Source organism: Alligator mississippiensis, chromosome 12 (assembly GCF_030867095.1).
Source record: "Alligator mississippiensis isolate rAllMis1 chromosome 12, rAllMis1, whole genome shotgun sequence".
Taxonomy (NCBI): domain Eukaryota; kingdom Metazoa; phylum Chordata; order Crocodylia; family Alligatoridae; genus Alligator; species Alligator mississippiensis.
Window position 1 is genome coordinate 19,949,465 of NC_081835.1, and position 18,287 is coordinate 19,967,751.

Sequence of the window (18,287 nt, forward strand, 5' to 3'; positions counted from 1 at the left end):
GAGGCAGCTCACAGCCACCCTGTGTGACCCCCTCACACACCTTTCCGCCCCTCTGGCCTTGGATGGCAGCAGTGGCACAGCGAGGCTAGCTGATGGAAAGGCCTTCAGCTGAAGAGGAGCTGTCTGTCCACACGCGGCCAGTGGAGCAGCTCAGAAATGCTCATAGGGACTCGCTAGCCCTGCCTTGAGTCTGGAGGAAAGCATGGACTCCAGTCCCCAGGGACACTGGGGTGAACAAGAGATTTCTCTGTCCAGCAGCCACACCAGCAGCCCACCTGCCCTCAGCACGGTCACAGCCCCTTTGAGTCAGGTCCATGGTCCACACATATGTAGGCCCCTCAGTTTTGGCAAAGCCTTCTGGGTGTGTCTGAGTCTCAAAGAGGCTCCCTGTTGGCTTAGTCACTCCCAACCCTGGGGTGAGCTAAGATTTCCCAGGGGCAGCTAGACTAATCCTGCAGATACTCACAGCATCCCTCTCCCCCAAGATCCCCTAACCTCCGAGATACATAAGGAGGTGGGGAGTTAGGGAAACCAGTGGCTGTGCTGTGTGAAAGCCAGGTGCCATCCTCCTCCTCTTCCTCCTCCTCCTACCAGGCTGCAGCCAAACCCAGCCCCTGTTGGGTGGTATCAGACATCTAGTACTCACAGCTAGCCCTGGGGGTCCTGGGGGACCTGGTGGTCCAGTGGTGCCATCTCTTCCAGGAAAGCCAATCAAACCCTTGAAAAAAAGCACCAGTCATCAGTAGAGGCCCTGGCATTGTGGAGTCACTGCTTCACTACAAGCCAAGGCCTGGGGCTGCCCTGGCACTGAAGGGAACCTGGGGAAGGTCCCTCCCAGCAGAGGCCAAGCCTGGGCACCAGGGCAGCTCTCCTTTACTGAGAGCCCAAGGACAGGGCCCACAAGCAGGCCACCCAAAGAGAGCAGCCCCAGGGCTGCTGCTGCAGCACTGAGCAGGGTCGCAGGCAGGGAGACTCCTGGGTCCACCAGCATGGAGTGGAGAACCCAGCTCAGTTAGGGCAGGTGCTGCCATGTTGGAGTCACACAGCCAGCAAGCAGGGTGGAGGAATGAGTAGGGGAAACACACTGAGTCCTTTGAGGGGGCACTGCTGGGTGCCCCGACAGTCCAGGATGGGAGCTGGCAGAAGGCATCAAGACAGGGGAGGGCCAGAGGAGTCCTATCCAGTCTTTACCATCTCTTATTCCCATGAGCCTTGGGGCTCCAGGGTTGCAGGGGCCCTACTGGCCAGAGTCAAGGAGCCCAGAAACATCTCATAGACTCCAGGGACACTGTGCAGGCTGCCTTTGTACCACACATGGTAGGGCCAAGCCTAGGGCAGCTTCTGGGTCCCTGCTGTCACACTGCTGACTGACCCTGGCTCTGGCACCAAAGTGGGGGTCCCCACAGCCTGAGCTGGGGCCCCGTGTTTTAGCAAGGGCTGGGGGGAGAGGGGGAGAGCTGTCACTGTATGAGCAAGTCATACAAAGGGAGGCTGAAAGACTTGAGACTGTTAAGCCTGGAGAAAAGAAGACTCAGAGAGGACTTGGTGGCAGCCTATAAGTATATAAGGGGTGCATAGAAGGGCCTGTGGGAGCATCTGTTCACCAAGGCCCCCCAGGGGAAGACAAGAAACAATAGGCACAAACTGATTGAAAAGCACTTCAGGCTGAACATATGGAAAAACTTCTTTACAAGTTGAGTGCCAAGGGTCTGGAACAGGCTCCCCCCAGAGGTGGTACCATCACCCATCCTGGCAAACTTCAAAAAACATCTGCACACGCACCTTGCTGGAGTCATCTGACCCCAACAGTCTTTCCTGTCCACGTGCAAGGGGGGCTGGACCTGATGATCTTGTAAGGTCCCTTCCAGCACCTAACAACTATGAATCTATGAATCCTTCATGCTCAAGGTTTCCAGGCCTGGCACATTGCTTACCCTCTCTCCTGGAGCTCCTGGGGGCCCTGGCTGTCCATTTTCTCCCCTCAGGCCAGGCTGGCCTGGGGTCCCTGTGATGCCTGGTGAGCCCTGGGGTCCTGGTGGGCCTGGCAAACCGGTGTCCCCCTGGCATGGAGACAGGAAGGCAGTGCTGCAGAGCCTGGTGCTGGGGGAGGACTCATGAAGCTGGCTCTGGACCACTAAGGGTGGAACAGAGGGCCAGGGCCTGTGTCCCCATCAGGAGACTGGGGGTTTGGTGGGGAGAGGGAGGCCTGGGGGAGGGAGTGGGGGAGTAGTGGTGGACTGGCCAAGCACCAGAAGCAGGGGAAGGGGCTTGGGCTTGGGCAGGGAGGGCAGGGTAAGGGGCAGGATGAAGGCTGAGACAGGGGAGGGAAAGCCTGATAGCCTGCTCCCTGTGCAGTAGCAAGGGGTCACGGGCTTTCCCTGGCTGGGGGTCTCTGGGGGGTGTCATCTTCCAAGCAAGTGCTTTGGAAAGGTAGATCAGTGCCAGGAACCCAGCAGTTCAACAGGGAGACGAGCACAGGGGAAGGGAAGGGAAGGGGCCAGCCAGGGGCAGCATCAGGAACAGAACCCAGGTGTCCGGATTCCTTGTCTCGCCTTGTGGCTCTGTAAACACTGTCTGTGCAAAACCCGGGCTAGCAAAGCTCCTGAAGAGGTTACCTTCAAGCCAGGAGGCCCGTCCTGCCCAGGGGGTCCCTGCAGGCCGATCCCAGGCGAACCCTGAATGGAGCACGGGAAAGAGAAATGGTAGGTCGTGAGCACACTGGGCAGGTGGCCCTGGGTATGTGGGAGTGAGGAGGGGCTGACACTGGCTCCCAGCGAGTGAGGTGGTAGGAATAGGCCAGCCACCAGCAGGGCAGTGCCCATGTCACAAGCCACGCCGGCTCTGCAGGTGCTGCTCCTTGCTGGCAGCCTGACTGAATAGGCCTTGGAGAAGGGGTTTCCTGGATGTCCCTCCAGGGCTGGGGACACTGGCAGTGTCACTTCCACAGCCACAAGTGCCAGGTTTAAGCAGGGCCCTGCCTGGCCTATTCAGACTAGCCGGTCATGCCGGCTGGTCATGGTGGGCTCTGGGTGCCCATGCTCCAGCTCGGGAGGACTGGGGTACACGCACCTTCTCCCCTTTGATTCCATGTGATCCTTTGGCTCCCTGTTAACATACAAACATGAAAAAATACAGTGAGGCCAATGCTGTACATTTGTACACACGTGTGCCAACACATGGGCTTAAAAGCACCTGTATGCAGTGTGGGGCTGAGCAGGAAGTGGGGTAAGACACCACCTGCCTCCAACCCTGGCCTCTGCTATCCCCATCTCTGGCCAAATCCCTGCCCTCCTTCTGCATGGTACTTACATCTTCCCCAGGGTCTCCAGGCTCCCCTGCTCTTCCAGGCTCCCCCTGATGGAAGAGAAGAGAGACAGAGACTCAGCAATGGGAAATGGACTGGGTCAGATACTCATGGGGAGACAGTGAGCAGAGAGGGGCCCCTGCAGGGGCAGGACTGTTCCTCACCGTATCACCCCGGGGGCCAGGTAGGCCTCGATCACCCTTGGGACCCTGCGGAAGAGAGATCAGAGTAGTTATTGGGGCAGGGGCTGGAGGAACAGGAGAGGAAAGGTGCAGGAAAGATCTACTTACAGGTTTACCCAGCAGGGCCCCATCCATCTGCCCAGGCTCACCCTAGAGAGAAACACACAAGGGTCAGCACTTGTGGCAACCCCACTGTGTCCCCAGAGTGCAGGTTGCCCGGCACCCCTACAATGCAAGCCCTGGGCTTCCCACCCTCCTCCCACCGTGGCTGCCTCCAGAGCTCCCTGGCCCCGATCCCGGCCAGATTTCAGGTAACACCTGAACACAGGGGCTGCACAGCACCATGTCTCCAGCCTGCCAGGCGTGGGCTCGTGAGGGGTTGACTTGTTCCAGGCTGCTGAAGCCCCCCTGACTTTTTGGCCTCTCTTAGCCACTCACAATATTACTATTGCACCTGCAGGGCCAGAGAGGGCAACAGAACCCAGGATCCCTGGCTCTTTGTCCTCCTACCCCCACTAAAGCTTCCCATACTGATTTCTATCATGTGAGCCCCCAGCAGGCCTCTTACCTTCTCACCCTTCATCCCAGGAAGCCCGACAGTGCCCTAGAGACAGGGGAAATATGGATGTTTAACAATAGTGGTGCTGGAGAGTGCTCCCTCGCCATGGGGCATGAAGCAGAACACAAAACCTTCCTGCTTCACCATGGCTTAGGCACAAGGAGGGTAACACCCCCATATCGGCAAAGTGACTGCAACAGCTGAGCCCTGGGGCTATTCCTACCACTTCCAGGCCTGGAGCTAGAAGCTTACACAGTGATCCAAGGCCCCTGGTGCCCTTTCCCTAAGGGACTTGCGTTAAGGATTCCTGCAGCAGGAGAGGATGAAATGATCTCCAAGCCCCACAGCCCATCCCTAAACCACCCCTACCCGAGGCTGGGAGCAGGGCAGGCCCCTGGCTCCACCTGCCCCGAAGCTGGGCTCAACGGGTGGGGAGGGAGCTAACCACAGGAGGCAGGGGCATGAGGGGAACGTCTGCTCCAAAGCCATGGCAGGACTGGCTTGGCCCCACCCCACCTCACAGGGCTGGGTCTTGCATGTCTTACTCCCACAGCCTGCAGGGAGCTGGTACCATGACACTGCAGGCTGCAAAAATAAGCTGGAGAGACCATATCTCACTCACCTGCCCTGGAGGCCCAGCGTTGCCTGGCTCTCCTTTGGGTCCAGCAGGGCCTGGTGGTCCCGGGACGCCCTGGCACACAATCCACATGACCATTAGGCTTGACCTGAGGAAGGTGGGATGGGTGCTGCCCTGCCCCACCTTCCCACCCCCTGCCCCCACTCCAGCCCCTCTGCTCCACTGCAACCACATCCCCCCTGTGGGAGGCGGGTATTACCTCAGAGGTCAATCCCATGGGAGAGCTGACTTCAGTTGTCTGCACTCTCCTACCCATCCAATCCTGCTAGTCCTCCCATGTGCCAGGCTGCGCTGGCAAAGCTACACAGCCCTAGGTTACCAGCCAGGCTGTTGGCACTGTGTCTGTAGCCTGCAGCACAGGGCCCTCCTGTCTCTTCCACCTGGAGCTGGCCTCACCGAGGCAGGAGACTACCCCGAGAGTCCAGAGCCAGGGCACAGTGGGGGTGAGACCCAGTGTAATGGGATGCAGCATTTCCAACCTATGCAGTCACTTGGGAACCCAGGTGATGGGAACAGTTTGAGCCTGGCTGCCACGGCCCTCCCCACGAGCGTCTGGTACCCCAGGAGCCCATCCTGCCAGCCCCTTTCAGACACGTACCATTTTTCCTGGCAGCCCTGCCTCTCCCTCCTTCCCTGGTACACCATCTCTGCCTGGCACGCCGGGCTTTCCACTCTCCCCCTAGGGAACAGAAAGGACGCTACTGGAGCAACTGGGGCCAGCAGAGCAGACATTTCACACCAGAGCTGGCCCCTCTGCTGAGTTTCCATGACCCCGAGAATGGAAATGAGAGCTTCATCCACTGATGGGGCAAGAGGGTGCCAGGGCCTTGCCTGCTCTGCCAGCAGGGCCTGGTACGCAGACACTGAGAGCCAGGATGGCAATGGTGGGACACAGGGCGGGCCAGCAGCCAAGCCATGCCCGTGAGGAAGGGACCGTGTCAAACTCACCACTTGTCCTGGCAGTCCTGGGGTGCCCTGTGGTCCCTATTGAACAAACACATGCAGGAATCACACAGAGAAGGAGGAACGGAAACCACCGTCCTGGGGTGCAGCATGGAGATGACTCCTGCTCCACACCTACTACCTACCACGAGGCCAGGGGGCCCTGGTGGGCCTGGGAGGCCGACATTGCCCTGGGGACCAGGCAGGCCCTGCAATGGAAGGAATGCACATCAGAGAGCAGTGGGAGCTGCCCCCTCAGGACAGCAGGGAACAGTACCCACGGAGCCCAAAAGGAAGGGCCCTGTCATGGCAGGACTGTACCCCTTAGAGAGGTCCATGCCTGCCTGAGACCAAGCTAGGGTCAGAGCAAGTAGAACAGACTGCTGAGGGAAGCTGTGGTCTCTCCATCACTGGAGGTGTTCAAGAAGATGCTGGACAGTCACTGGTTGGGCATGGTCTAGGCACAGCTTTGTCTGTGTTCAACTATGGGTATTTCCCAGGCTCCTGGGCTTTGCTGGGTGCCTCCTCTTTCCCTTTCTGCTACATGCATTAGGGTATTTTTAAACCTTCCTTAGAGGCATTGGGTGTTGGTTGCAGCCAAGGCTGGGGATCTTCACTGGGATGTGTCATGGTCCTGTTGGGACTTGGGACTGGGAGGTTCCTGCCTAGAGGGTCTTGTCCCTCTGCTCAGGGTCTAACCAACCACCATATTTGGGGTTAGGAAGGAACTTTACCCTATGGCCAGATTAGTACAGATGGTGAGGGCTTTGCCTTCCTTTGTGGCAGAGGCATGGACCTTTACCTAGGATCTCTTAACTGTATATTAACAACCTTTTACAGAAGCAGGACGTTGCCTGCCATCGTCTCCCTGCTTTACCTGTGGCAGGTTAGGGTGTTATGTCTTGCATTGCTTCAGGGTTGATGGTAGTTTTACTAGGAAGTTAGATTATGGATTTGTACAGGATGGTTGGGATAGGGCTGCTCCTGCCTCAGGCAGGAGTTGGACTAGATGACTGTTGGTCCCTTCCAGACTGACTTCTTTAGGATGCTATGAAGAGGGGTTGGGATGGCTTAGCTACTCACCCGGATGCTGGCACCAGGCTCACCCACATCTCCCTGCAAACAGAAACTTTGGCATTAGGATCCCCCACCCCTGGCAGAGATAATGCTCCAAGGCCCAGAGCTGAGGGTAGGCCCCAGGATTGGTCACATCAGCTGTGGGCAGCTCAGGGGGACATCAGCAGAGATGGGCCTGCCAACATCAGCTGCAGCAGCATGCAGCCTATGGCCTACTCCTGGACCTTTTGGGGCTCCAGGATGATGAGAGGTACGTGCCCTTCAGGCAGGTCCCTAAAGCTCTGCTGCAATGTAGGAAGGCTGGTTGGATTTGGCAGCTGGGCATGATAGGGTTCACTGGGGCACTGGTCTTGGGGAAGTCCTTGCCCTGCAGGAGGAGTCCAGTAGCCGCACAGGGCAATTCCAGTTCTCTGGAACCAAAGCTCTCACCAGCTCCCACGAGACCTGGAGGCTGTGGCACCACTTGTCCATTGCCATGTGGGCTCAAGGGCATGGCACCCATGCCCTGCTTGGAGCCAGAGCCCCTGGAGCCACCCACCCACTGGAAGCACCTCTCCAGTAAGCAAACTGGGCAGGAGACAGGTGCACACACACACACACACACACACACAGAGTGCTGACACCTCATACCCTCCATGGCCTGGGGGCAGTGTAACCTTCTGCCTGGAGCTGGCAGCTCTGCAGGGGGGTGAACGCAGAGTCCACAGGGCTGCACCTCACCCATGCACCCTGTGTGGAACCTAGTGGCCCCCCAGGGAGGTGAAAGCCGTGCTCTGATAGCCAGTGACAGTGCTTGCTTGGGCCAACCCAGCCCGTCAGAGAAGCCCTGAGCTCACTATGGGCAAGTGGACTCCAGGCAGAGGCTTTAGCCCCCAATGGACTGAACACCTGGCATAAGACGTACCTTTATTCCAGGCGGGCCCTGAGCACCTGACAGCCCGGCAGGGCCCTGCAAGAAATGAGGGGCAGTTACCTCCTGGGACAGCCAGCCCCAATGTTCAGGAACAGAGTGCACACAGTGACCAGCAGCCTCTCATCTGCTTTGCTGTGTGGGAACTCCCAACCCACCTGCACCCTGGTTAGCAGGCTGGGCTTGGCACTGCCCAGCCCTGACCTTGCCAGTATTGTGGAAGGCTGCAGCATCAGCCATGCAGGAAACATAGAGTGGAGACACCTGCCCATGCCAGCTCACACAGGGGGCGGACGTCGCAATACCCCTTCCTGATGTGATCCCTGTGCCAGGGTAGGTGTCTGGGTACCCCCCAGACAGTCCCCCTCCCATCATTACAGCTGCCAATTCAATACATGCACTGAATTTAGGCACAGCCATTCTCAGCGCTCAGTGCAGGAAGTGACATGTACTTACAGGGGGGCCTGGTGGCCCAGGTTCTCCCTGGCTGCCCTGCAGGAAAGGAGAGAGACAGTCAGTGCTGGGTACAGAACCCTGGGGCAGGGGGAGCTGATCACCTCTTTCCGTGCAGGGCTCAGGTGGGCCAACAGGGCTCTGGGCTTTGTTCAGATTGACAGCTTGAGAAGGGGGCAGTGGCTGAACTGGCACCAGTGTTTTCCCTGCCAGGAGAGCCCCTGCGCTGCCCCAGAGCCAGCTCTCCCACCCCACGGAGCAGGGCTGACGGAGTTACACTCATGCTGCCCATGTGATGAGTGGGGCCAGCCTACCTGGGCCCGGGGGCTCCCCACCACCAGACACAGGCCGCCTGCTGCTTCTCAGATTCTGCAGCGAGAGTGCAGCAGGGATGCTAGGGCACTGTTTGGGAAAAGGCAGAGAGGGATGCAGGGAGCTGGCTGGTAAATCCATTATTCTGGACCCTTCTCTGCAGCACCCGCCAAGGCTTTCAGGGCACCTGGAGTGTGCAGTTACACCGGGGAGGTGCAGCGGTGTCACAAGCCCCAGACAGGAACACTGAGGCCCATGAATGGGCAGGAGACTTTCCTGAGTCTGAACCAGCACCAGACCCTGCATCTCCTGGGTCAGAGGCTCTGCTCTACCCCCGGAGGAATGGATCTGCCTCCCCACACCAAGCTCCCAAAGCAAACAGCTCCGGCTAGGAAAACCACAGGAGGGGGGCATGCTGGCTGCATGCAGGGGTGGGGGGACAACACCTACCGGTCGGCCCAGGACTCCAGGGAAGCCGGGCAAACCCTGTAAAGAGGCAATTCAGAGCCAGGGGATTAGCGCCCCCAAAGCAGCCCCAGCCCCAGGCCAGGCCTGGCCTCCTGCGAACACACCACCAAGGCAGAGCTGCACAAGATAGAGAGAGCTTGGGAAGGCACCGCAGACCATGCCCAGAACCAAGGCTGCTGCGGAAGTTACTTACAGCCGGGCCGGGTGGCCCCCTAAAGCCCTGCGGGCCCTGGATGGGAGGGAAGGACACAAAATGGCAACAGCATGAGTGGGCAGCACAAAGGGGCATGAGGGAGGGGGCATGGTGGCCCTGGGGCGGAGGGCCTGCTGTCCAGGGGGCATCTTCCAGGGTAGTGCAGGCACTTGGGTGCCTGGGGATGCAGCAGAAAGCCCTGTGCCTGCTCCGGCCCATGTGGCATGGAAGACACAGATAGAGCATGTGAAACACAAGGAGCTGGTCTAGGGCTCCCTGGTCTGTCTGGCTGGCAGCTCCATTGGAATCGCAGCCTGTCCCCCTGTGGTGCCAAAGGACACCTCATCACCCTGTGGCCAGGGGGGCTTTGAGCTTGCCCAAAATGAGGAGTCTGAGGAAGGGGCTGTGCTGGGCTCCTGGGCACCTCAAGGAAGCCATCTCCTGGGGAACGAGGATCTTGGCTGGGTCTGATGATGCGGAGATGCTGGTTCTGGACTGCACCCCAAACAAACCAAGCTGCCTCCCATCTGGTACCTGCCAGGCACCTGGTTTCCAGAGTCCTCCCTTTCACCCCACCCCTCCCAGCTGGCACTTGCCCCCATACTCACCGGCTTCCCTTCTGGCCCCGCCAGGCCTCGTTCTCCTGGAAGGCCCTGCAGCAGATGAGGCAATGAGCACGCAGCCCACAGCAGGCAGCAAGGTGCTGACTGCTCCTCAGCACCACGGAGGGCTGCACACAGTGGCTGATAATCCAGCCCCCCTGGGCCTGGCCAGCCTTGGCTCCTGACCCACCACCCAGCTCATCCCAGTGGTACTCACCGGGCTGCCATCCCGGCCTTTCTCGCCAGCCTCTCCCCTCTCTCCTTTCTGCCCAGGGTCACCCTGAAAATCAGGAGTGCAGCACATCACGTACAGCAACAAGTCACAGTGAGTCATCCTGCTGAGCCCCTGCCACAGCTCACCCTGGAGTCCCCCTTTCTAGGGCTGCTCAGATACTCTGGGAGACAGCAGGGCTCTAGGTCTCTGAAAAGGGGGTATCTGAGCATCCCTAATGCCTGGCGTGGGTGCACACACACACACACTGTGTTTATGCGAGGGCCCTACAGTACAAGGCAGCCTTCTCCAACTGTGAGTGTCTGTGGGAGCTGCTGGCTTAAAGGTCTTGGGCCTGAGATGCCCTGCCTGTACACAGTTTCCCCCATGCACTAGCACCCACCTGCCCCGGAGGAACTCACTCAGGGAACACGAGGGGGTCCATGCCCACCTTGGGCACCCAAGGTGCCACCCAGCCCATGGCCTGTGGGCACCAATGAGGTCAAGAGGAAGGACAGCAAAGAGAGGGTGAGATGAAGGTGAGAGAGTCAGGTGTGCCAGGAATGAGATGCCTGTGAGGGAGACGCAGCCAGAAGAGAAGGCACCAGCAGACTTACTATACTCAGACCTTATCTCCTTTGGGTCCCCTCTCGCCGTCCGCACCGGGTTCACCCTGCACAGGGAACAGCAGTCAATGGGGAGAAGCCTGGCCCAGCTCCCCACTCCTCAGCTCCCAGCCTGTATCTAACCCATAGGCACCTTCCCGGGGCTCCAGCCCCTCTGACCTTCCGGTACTTGTGAGTGCCAGCTCATACCTCAACCCCACCTCCAGCAGGGGCAGGGCTGCTGTCTGCACAGCCTCAGCCTCCTCCTGCTGTTACTCCCCTAGTGACAGAGGAAGTGATGGGTTGGCTCCAGGGGTGATGTGCACTTTTTTCCATGCTGGATGCCCTGGTTTGGGACAGGCCCGAGCCCTACAGCTCTGCCACAGCCCACACGAAGAGATTCCTCTCCTGCTGCCCTGAAGCTCCTCTGGGGACTCCAAACCACCCAGCAACACCCTAGGAGCTCAGCAGAGGCTGTGCTGCCCCAAGAGGGGGTCAGGAAGGCAGAATGTCCTTGCCAGACGGCAGGCCCTACATGCAGGCTCTTGTGAGAAAGGCTGCAGATGCAGGACCTCATCCCACCTGGCTGGATGGCAGCAGCACGGCCCTCCTGGCACCATGCTGCAGCTCTTGGGTGAACCCGGAGGGAAGGAAGAGCCACTCACTCCACTTCCTGCCATGCCTGGGGTCTATTTCAAGAACTGGCAGCCCTGACTGGGACAGCTGTAACATGTGGGCACAAAGTAGACTCTCCTTGGCACTAACCCTTGTTCCCTTGGGTCCAGCGGGTCCACGCTCCCCTGGAACGCCTGAGAGACTGCCGTCCATCACATCTGCCTGGAGGCAAGAGCAAAGTGAGAAGGGGCAGCCATAGCTGCCAGTGCCCCAGCTCCCCCATGTCCGGAGCTCTCCCAGGGAGTCTGCTCTCCTAGCAGGGGCTTGCCCACCCTCTGACGCCCCAGCAGGGCTCTTGCTCAGCTACAGGAATTGCCACGCAGGCCAGGCTGGCAGGTCACCGAGTCCAGTGGCCAGACCCAGCTGCTTTAGACAAAAGAGCATAATAGGCTCATAAGTAGTCACTTATGACTCAGAGACACAGTTATGACCCAGAAGCTGCCCAGAGAGTCAGTTCAGCCCCAGGCCTGGGGTGGAGAGGGGTTGGTGGTACCTTGGAGGCAACAGGGCACACTCTTCCATCATGCTCTGTGCCAGACCTAACCTCAAGGGACTCAGGACAGGTCCCTGAAGGTAACATTCAGAAATTGGAAGCTGGTGGCACTGACAGGTTCAGGGAATAGGGATGTCATCCACGACCATGAAGATCTGTATTGATCCTGTCAGACAGGTCTGAGGGCAAAGCCAATCCTGCCAGATGCCGGGGCGGGAGTGGTGGCAGAGGGCAGGACACAGTGCATTGTGTCCTGGGACACAACTGTTTCCCAGTTTGGGCAGCCAGTGGCCTTGTGGCTACTAGCAGTGGCTTCTCCTGGTACCTGTCTGAGCTACCAGCAGCGCAAGGCCCTATGGGAACACAGGGCCACAGAACATGGAGAGGACCAATGGTTGGGGGGAACTGAAGGGCAATAACATTGAATCACAGGGGATCACCTTCACTGGCTCTGTCCCTGCCGGCCCTTCCTCCCCCAGCCCAGTCCCAATGGGCACAGCTGTCCAGATCTAAGCATCTGCTGGAGTGAGGCTAGCGGTGTGATAGGTGGCCACAGGGTGCTCAGTTTCTCAGGTACACAGTACGTGGTCTTTCAGCTGTCATCCCACCAGCCCAGGGAGCCCGGGTCTCAAATTCCTAGGTGATGGCTCAGAGCCAAACACAGTGCCCACAACAGGTTCTCAATTCCCTCCCGGCCCCTGAAGCCAGCCAGGGAGTAGCCAGGCTGGGGAGGATCACTCACCTTGGGCCCTGGGGGCCCGGGCGGACCCGGCTGGCCATCTCTGCCCTGGCAATGAGACAAACAGGTCAAGAGGACAGCTCCAGAGGGCACAGAGAGGAAGCCAGTCCCAGGGGATGAAGAGCCACAGAGCCTGAGCCCAAGCGCAGGCAGCCCTGGGACACAAGCCCACAGTGGGGAGAACTGGGAAGGCAGGAAACTGTCCTCTGGACACCTCCCAAGGCCCCAGACACCTTCCTTTTTGCAGTCAGAGATGCCCTTGCAGGGTGGCTGCAGCATGTTCTACTCCCAGACCCCACATGAAGCCACGAGGCCAGCCCAGCTAGAGACTGGCACTGCCAGCACCCCTAGAAAAATCTTTCCCACTACTGCACATACCAGCTCCCAGGGCTCTGGCCACAGGGTGAGGTCTGGGGCTCTCACTGGGAGCCATTAGCCTTCAATGCTCAGCAATGTGTCCCAAGTTCAGGACACCATGTGTCTGCCCGGGGGCTGAAGGACTACAGCCCTAAGGCTAGACGTCACCATCACTGAATGTCAGAGGTAAGAACCTAAGCACCGGAAGTCTGTACTGGCACTCAGGCATGCATGCATGGGCATGCACATATGCGTGCACACACACACAGGCACACAGTCACCCCCACCAGGTCACGGCACGTTTGCAAGCCACAGGGATGGCACAGAGGGCACCAGCCTCACTCACCTGCTCGCCCCGCTCGCCCCGCTCGCCCTGCAAAGCAAAGGTGGAGGTGGGTCAGTGCAGTCAACTCCAGATTGTGGCTCTGCTCTCAGGTCCCCAGGAGGCAGGCACAGCAAGGCTGGCACTTTGACTCCCACCCAGACAGGGCCCATACAGAGTCTGCCAGGCAGCTGAGGTCCTCCCCTGGCAGAGATGAGGGGAACTGGGAGCCTGCTCATTGAGACCATCTACTCCCGATGCCAGCCTCAGCAGAAAGAACCTACTCCCTATGCTGCCCCCATGCACACAGCACTGATAATCACCCACAGAAGCCAGGGCTCACAAAACCAGCAGTGCCTCAGGGAGAGGCAGGCTCCTCAGCAGGCCCTCAGCCCCTCCTGGACAGCAGAGACCTTCACAGGCCCTGCAGAGCCATTGCCACTCCAACCCTCTCCCCAACCTTCCCAGCCTTGCTCACCTTCTCGCCAGGCCTGCCAGCCTCCCCGAGCTCCCCGGCCCGGCCAGGCACCCCAGGGATTCCAGGCTTGCCAGGCTCCCCAGGCTGGCCAGGAGGCCCCTCTGGACCTCGGTCTCCGACGGCACGTCCCACGGGGCCTTGAGGGCCGGGGGGACCCTGGTCTCCTCTGTCCCCCTTGGGGCCTCTCTCTCCAGGGAAGCCCCTCATGCCCTGCAGAAAACAGCACAGTTCAACTGGCTTTGACACCAGGTCCACCACTTACAGTGCTAGCTGCCCCTGCCCTGCCAGAACCTGCCTTGTCCTGGCAGGCTCTTGCTGCTGCGATGGGGAGCTCAGGCCTTGGGGCTGGCTGGTCAGCACTGGAGTTACACATGCATTGTGAGCCACATGTCAGCCTGGAAGTGCAGAGATACGCTTCCTTCATAGGCTGCCCCAAGCAATGGGCCTCAGCCCAGGACTGGATGGACCCCGCCCAAGGGGCATGGACAGTTCAGTCTCTGTGGCTAGTGAGCCATGGAGTCACTACCCATTACTAGGGAGGCAATGGAGCCTGCCATTCCCTAACACTGGAAGCGTCACTTTCTGGGCTTTGCTGGTTGCCACAGGGGGCTGGGGAATAGCATTCTCCCCTCCCACTCCCCCACCGCTACATGTCATGGAGCTTTTAAGCCTTCCTCATGGGCAATGGGTATTGGCTGCAGCCAAGGATGGGGACTGACCGGGGTGTGCTGGTGCTCCTGTTGGGACCTAAACCCAGATGTTCCTGGCTAGAGGGTCTTGCCTCTCTGCTCAGGGCCAGACCGATTGCCATATTTAAATTCAGGAAGAAATTTTACTCCATGGTCAGATTGGTACAGACTATGGGGGTTTTGCCTTCCTCTGCAGTGGGGAGCATGGCTTTCTACCTGGGATCTCCTGAGCGTATACTAACAATCTTTACAGAAGCAGGACAGTGGCTGCCATGGTCCGACTGCTACCTGTGGCTACCTATGGCAAGTCTACCCATGGCAGGTTAGGGGGTTCTATGTTGTGTTGCGTCATGGTTGACTGTGTCGTTTTGCTACAAGGTTAGACAATGGATTTGTATGGGATGGTTTGGATGGGGCTGATCCTGCTCAGGCAGGGGATGGACTAGATCTCTGGAGGTCCCTTCCGGCTCTGCTTCCCTGGATTTGGTGATCTGAGCAGCACAGACAGGCCCCTCATAAAGAAGCACCTTATCTGGGCCCTGTCACAAAGCCCTTGGGTTCCAGGGGAGCGTTACATGTAGGGAGGAAACCAGGAAAGCCCAGTATGGGCTGTGGCCCTGGCACAGGTGTACAGAAGCCTGGTGGAGCTGAAGAGCCCATATGAGGGAAGGCAGCTGCACAGGAGAGCCATGACATTGACCCCCCCCCACTATGTGCAGGAAGAACCAAAGTGCCTGTTAGTCCAAAGCCTTGCTGGTATTTCAGGAACCTCCATCTAGGTGTGATGGAGTCAAACAGCCCTGAAGAGAGGGGGCCGAGAGGTCAGCGGCTCCTCTCCCATGGAGGAACCTGAGCCATAGTTGGCTTGGACACCAAGCAGCTCCACCTCTGGGGCTGGGCATGACTTGAAGTGGAGCCAGGGGGACAGTTTCAGAGCTACCCAAGGAGGCCGGTGGGATTTTCCCAGCTGATTCTCCCAGAGGACTCTTGGCTGATGAACACTTCACCCACTCCTTCCTCTCTCTGCAGCCTTAGTGCCTGCAGGCATCTCCCCCTCTTACCTCTTTCCCTGGGGATCCTGTATCACCTGCATCCCCTTTATCACCCTTCTGGCCTCTTCGTGGCTCAGAGAAGGGTGGGATCAAACCGCTACTCCCATCATAGGTTCCCAGGATCTCTCGGAGTAAGGAAAGCTTTGGAAAGAGAGGAGTGCATCCTCTTGTCACACGTGCACATGGGAGGAGCATGGAACAAGCAGCTGGGTTATAGCAGGGTTGGCAGGGTGTGCTGGCACTGCTGGGAGCCCATGCATTACTCCTGACAACCTTCAGGGAAGATGTCACCCCCCAGGGACAGCCTACCCCTGCCATACACCTGTCCACAATGGCACTGCTGGGAGCCAGGGGCCACCTGCCAGAGCCTCTGGCTTTCCTCATCACTGCCATGTGACTGCCGCTCCTTCAACCCCTGCCCAGTGTAATGGGCAGGTGCCAGCACCACGCCCCACCATGCCTGATGGCTCTGGCTTCCCTCTCAGGCAGCCATCTCCCTGGGCCTTGGCCTCCAACAAGAGCCCTCAGCCAGGTCTGTGGTATCCCTACAGCACCTGGTCCCTCTCTGCCCATCCCAGCCTGGGCTCATTGATCACCAATGGCCAGGGGGACAGGCCCCTACTTCCCCCAAAGTGGGTGCCCCATTTGAGATGCCTCCTGGCTGCTGTTTTGCTTTGTACCTTAATCCCATAGGTCTCCAGGGCACGTTCCACATTCTAGAAAAGGGAAGGAAAGAATGAGAGCAACATGGAGGCAGAAAGCAGGAGGCCCCCACTCCCTCTGTGGGCCACGACCCCAGGGATCAACCCCTTGTCTTTCCCAAGGACGAAGCTGGAAAGATGAGCAGATGCCCAGGTCACCCTGGGAGGAGGGGGTCAGTGGCTTTCCCTCTTTGACAAGTGCAGGATCACCCCCATCAAGGAACTCACCTGTGTTGACCCAGGGTCACCCCGTGGTCCAGGAGTCCCAGGATTCCCCTATGGCCAGGGAAAGAAGGAAAGTAAGGCCAAGTGAAAACAGAAATGCTCAGTGTTGGCAGCATCAGGGTGGAGGGAGCTGCCCTGGCTAAGCTTTAGCCGGAGCAGAGTGACTGGGTGAACATGGGGTGTGTAGAGCAGACAGACTTGTGCCCCCTGGAGGCAGAAGACCTCACTCCATGGTCAGCTGTGTGAGGCTGGAGTCACCCAGACTGAGGCTCACCCTCACCCCACCATGGCCACTTTACACAGTTCAAGACAGGATCCACATTCTGCCATGACAGCCTGCTCAACACCTCATCCAGCACCAAGGGAGCACTGTACTGAGCTACACAGTGGAAGCGATCGTCCAGGGGGATGGTGTTGGCAGCTCGCAGCCAGGCCTGCTCCCCATACCATGGCTGCTTCCCAGGGTCCCCACTTCCACAGTGTTGCAGGCTTTTGCCTTACAAGGCCTGCGTCCCAAAGTCATCCGAGTAGCAGGTTGTGCAGCCCAGTTGGGGCAGCTACCGGTGCTCTCAGGGGCCTCTTTGGGTTCTGGCAGCACTAACACACAGTGCTGCACAGGGTTGTGCTTGTCCAGGCTGGTCTTGCTGCATCCACAAGCATTAATTCCCTAGCAGCACCCCACCAGCTGCATGCTGAAAGGGGTCTCCAGCACACACAATACTATTCTGCTGCAAGGGGAGGCTTGGCAAACACCGCCCCCCGCCCAGGGAATGCCTGGCATGGGGAGGCCCATCTAGGGAGCAGACGGGAAGTGAGAGGAGTCTTGTCTTCAGTTTGTGGAGTGGCTGCTCCAGAAGTCCTGGCTCCCTGTCCCAGCTTGTGGGCTCCCCACTCTGTGCCCTGAAAGCACCAATACCACTGGCAGGGGCAGACTTGATGAAGCTGGCGCCACTGGGCACTCACTGGTTCTCCACTGGGTCCACGGTCCCCGCGGTCCCCCTGAAACAGAGCAAGAGAAGTCAGGGTCCCTGCCAGCCCAGGGATGGGAACATGGGGTGCCACACGGGATTCTTTCCGACTCCCATGGAAGAGGTAAGACCGAGAGAATGTAGCCTGGTGGAGCCCTGGGGAAGGTCAGATACCCGCATCCTCTCCTTGGACAGCAGAGGTGACTCTGTGACCCAGTGCTCTGCCCTTTGCTGGCCCTATGTCAGAGATCTCTGCTGTCTCAAAGATTCCCTGAGGTCTGGGCCAGGCATGGACCAGAGCTGGGACTTGCCCAGAGCCCCCACTGTCCTGAGGCATCCCAGAGAACAGCATCTGGGGCTGAACATCAGCAAAGATCCACACCCCTTCCCACACCAGCCCACCACTCTCCACTGAGGCCCCCAAAGGGGCTCTTTTGCTAGGCCTTGCTCCTCCACAGGGAACTGCCCAGAAGACACCAGGCCAAACAGGCATGTGGGAAGCCAGGCACAGGGTCTGTACTAGCCAGCTCTGACCCTTGAGGGCCTGGCAGCAGGTACTCTCTGGGAAGCCATTCCCACCCCATCTGACAGTTCAGATGGACTGCCAGGGAGCCAGGAGCAGCTACTGTCCTGAGGCTGGGTCGTTAGCAGCTGGAATCACCACTGCCTTGCAGCACCATGGTGTGTGGCAGGAAGACACTTACCTTCGGTCCTAAAGGCCCCGGGTGGCCCGGTGTGCCCTGAAAGGTATAGAAGAGCCCCAGTCAAGCCCTGGAGCTGATGTGCAGGGCTGAGCATGGCTTCCCTGCAGCCAGAGAGACCTGTGGACAGCCCAGACCTGGAGGGAGGAGGATGTCGAGGGCCCACAGCTCAGGGGCCCATGCAGAGGGGAGTGAATGCCAGGACTGAGAGGAGGGACCAGCCCGGGCTGGGATTCCCCCTGCCCCTAGGTCTGCCTCCTCCAACACAGGTGATCCCACAGTGAGGAGTCCACAGGGCAGGACAGTGGCAGGGTAGGGACATGAGAGTACAGTCACACCCTGTGGGGTTAGAGAAGGGCCCCCAGTCTCTGTGGCCTGGATGTGAGACTTCCCTCTGCTACCTAGATCGGCAGGCTTAGGGACCTGCTGTGG

The 18,287-nt window shown here is 59.0% G+C and overlaps 1 protein-coding gene across 5 annotated transcripts in view; it reads right to left on the reverse strand.

Moving 5' to 3' along the window:
* Window positions 1-18,287, reverse strand: part of COL7A1 (collagen type VII alpha 1 chain) — an 84,018-nt gene that overhangs the window by 15,748 nt on the left and 49,983 nt on the right. For 4 of the 5 annotated variants that reach the window (XM_059716038.1, XM_059716036.1, XM_059716039.1 and 1 more), the window contains exons 69-96: window positions 17,859-17,894; window positions 17,150-17,185; window positions 16,190-16,237; window positions 15,941-15,976; window positions 15,270-15,401; window positions 13,520-13,729; window positions 13,066-13,092; window positions 12,366-12,410; window positions 11,221-11,292; window positions 10,479-10,523; window positions 9,857-9,919; window positions 9,646-9,690; window positions 9,038-9,073; window positions 8,068-8,103; window positions 7,606-7,650; window positions 6,708-6,740; window positions 5,771-5,833; window positions 5,631-5,666; window positions 5,281-5,361; window positions 4,668-4,736; window positions 4,055-4,090; window positions 3,595-3,636; window positions 3,469-3,513; window positions 3,310-3,354; window positions 3,070-3,105; window positions 2,616-2,675; window positions 1,935-2,060; window positions 647-718 (exon numbers count right to left, since the gene is read on the reverse strand). In XM_059716038.1, coding sequence (XP_059572021.1) covers window positions 647-718; window positions 1,935-2,060; window positions 2,616-2,675; window positions 3,070-3,105; window positions 3,310-3,354; window positions 3,469-3,513; window positions 3,595-3,636; window positions 4,055-4,090; window positions 4,668-4,736; window positions 5,281-5,361; window positions 5,631-5,666; window positions 5,771-5,833; window positions 6,708-6,740; window positions 7,606-7,650; window positions 8,068-8,103; window positions 9,038-9,073; window positions 9,646-9,690; window positions 9,857-9,919; window positions 10,479-10,523; window positions 11,221-11,292; window positions 12,366-12,410; window positions 13,066-13,092; window positions 13,520-13,729; window positions 15,270-15,401; window positions 15,941-15,976; window positions 16,190-16,237; window positions 17,150-17,185; window positions 17,859-17,894 — 1,656 coding nt within the window. Of the gene's footprint in view, window positions 1-646; window positions 719-1,934; window positions 2,061-2,615; window positions 2,676-3,069; window positions 3,106-3,309; window positions 3,355-3,468; window positions 3,514-3,594; window positions 3,637-4,054; window positions 4,091-4,667; window positions 4,737-5,280; window positions 5,362-5,630; window positions 5,667-5,770; window positions 5,834-6,707; window positions 6,741-7,605; window positions 7,651-8,067; window positions 8,104-8,826; window positions 8,863-9,037; window positions 9,074-9,645; window positions 9,691-9,856; window positions 9,920-10,478; window positions 10,524-11,220; window positions 11,293-12,365; window positions 12,411-13,065; window positions 13,093-13,519; window positions 13,730-15,269; window positions 15,402-15,940; window positions 15,977-16,189; window positions 16,238-17,149; window positions 17,186-17,858; window positions 17,895-18,287 lie in introns of all 5 variants that reach the window. The other variant, XM_059716035.1, reaches the window with a different exon arrangement.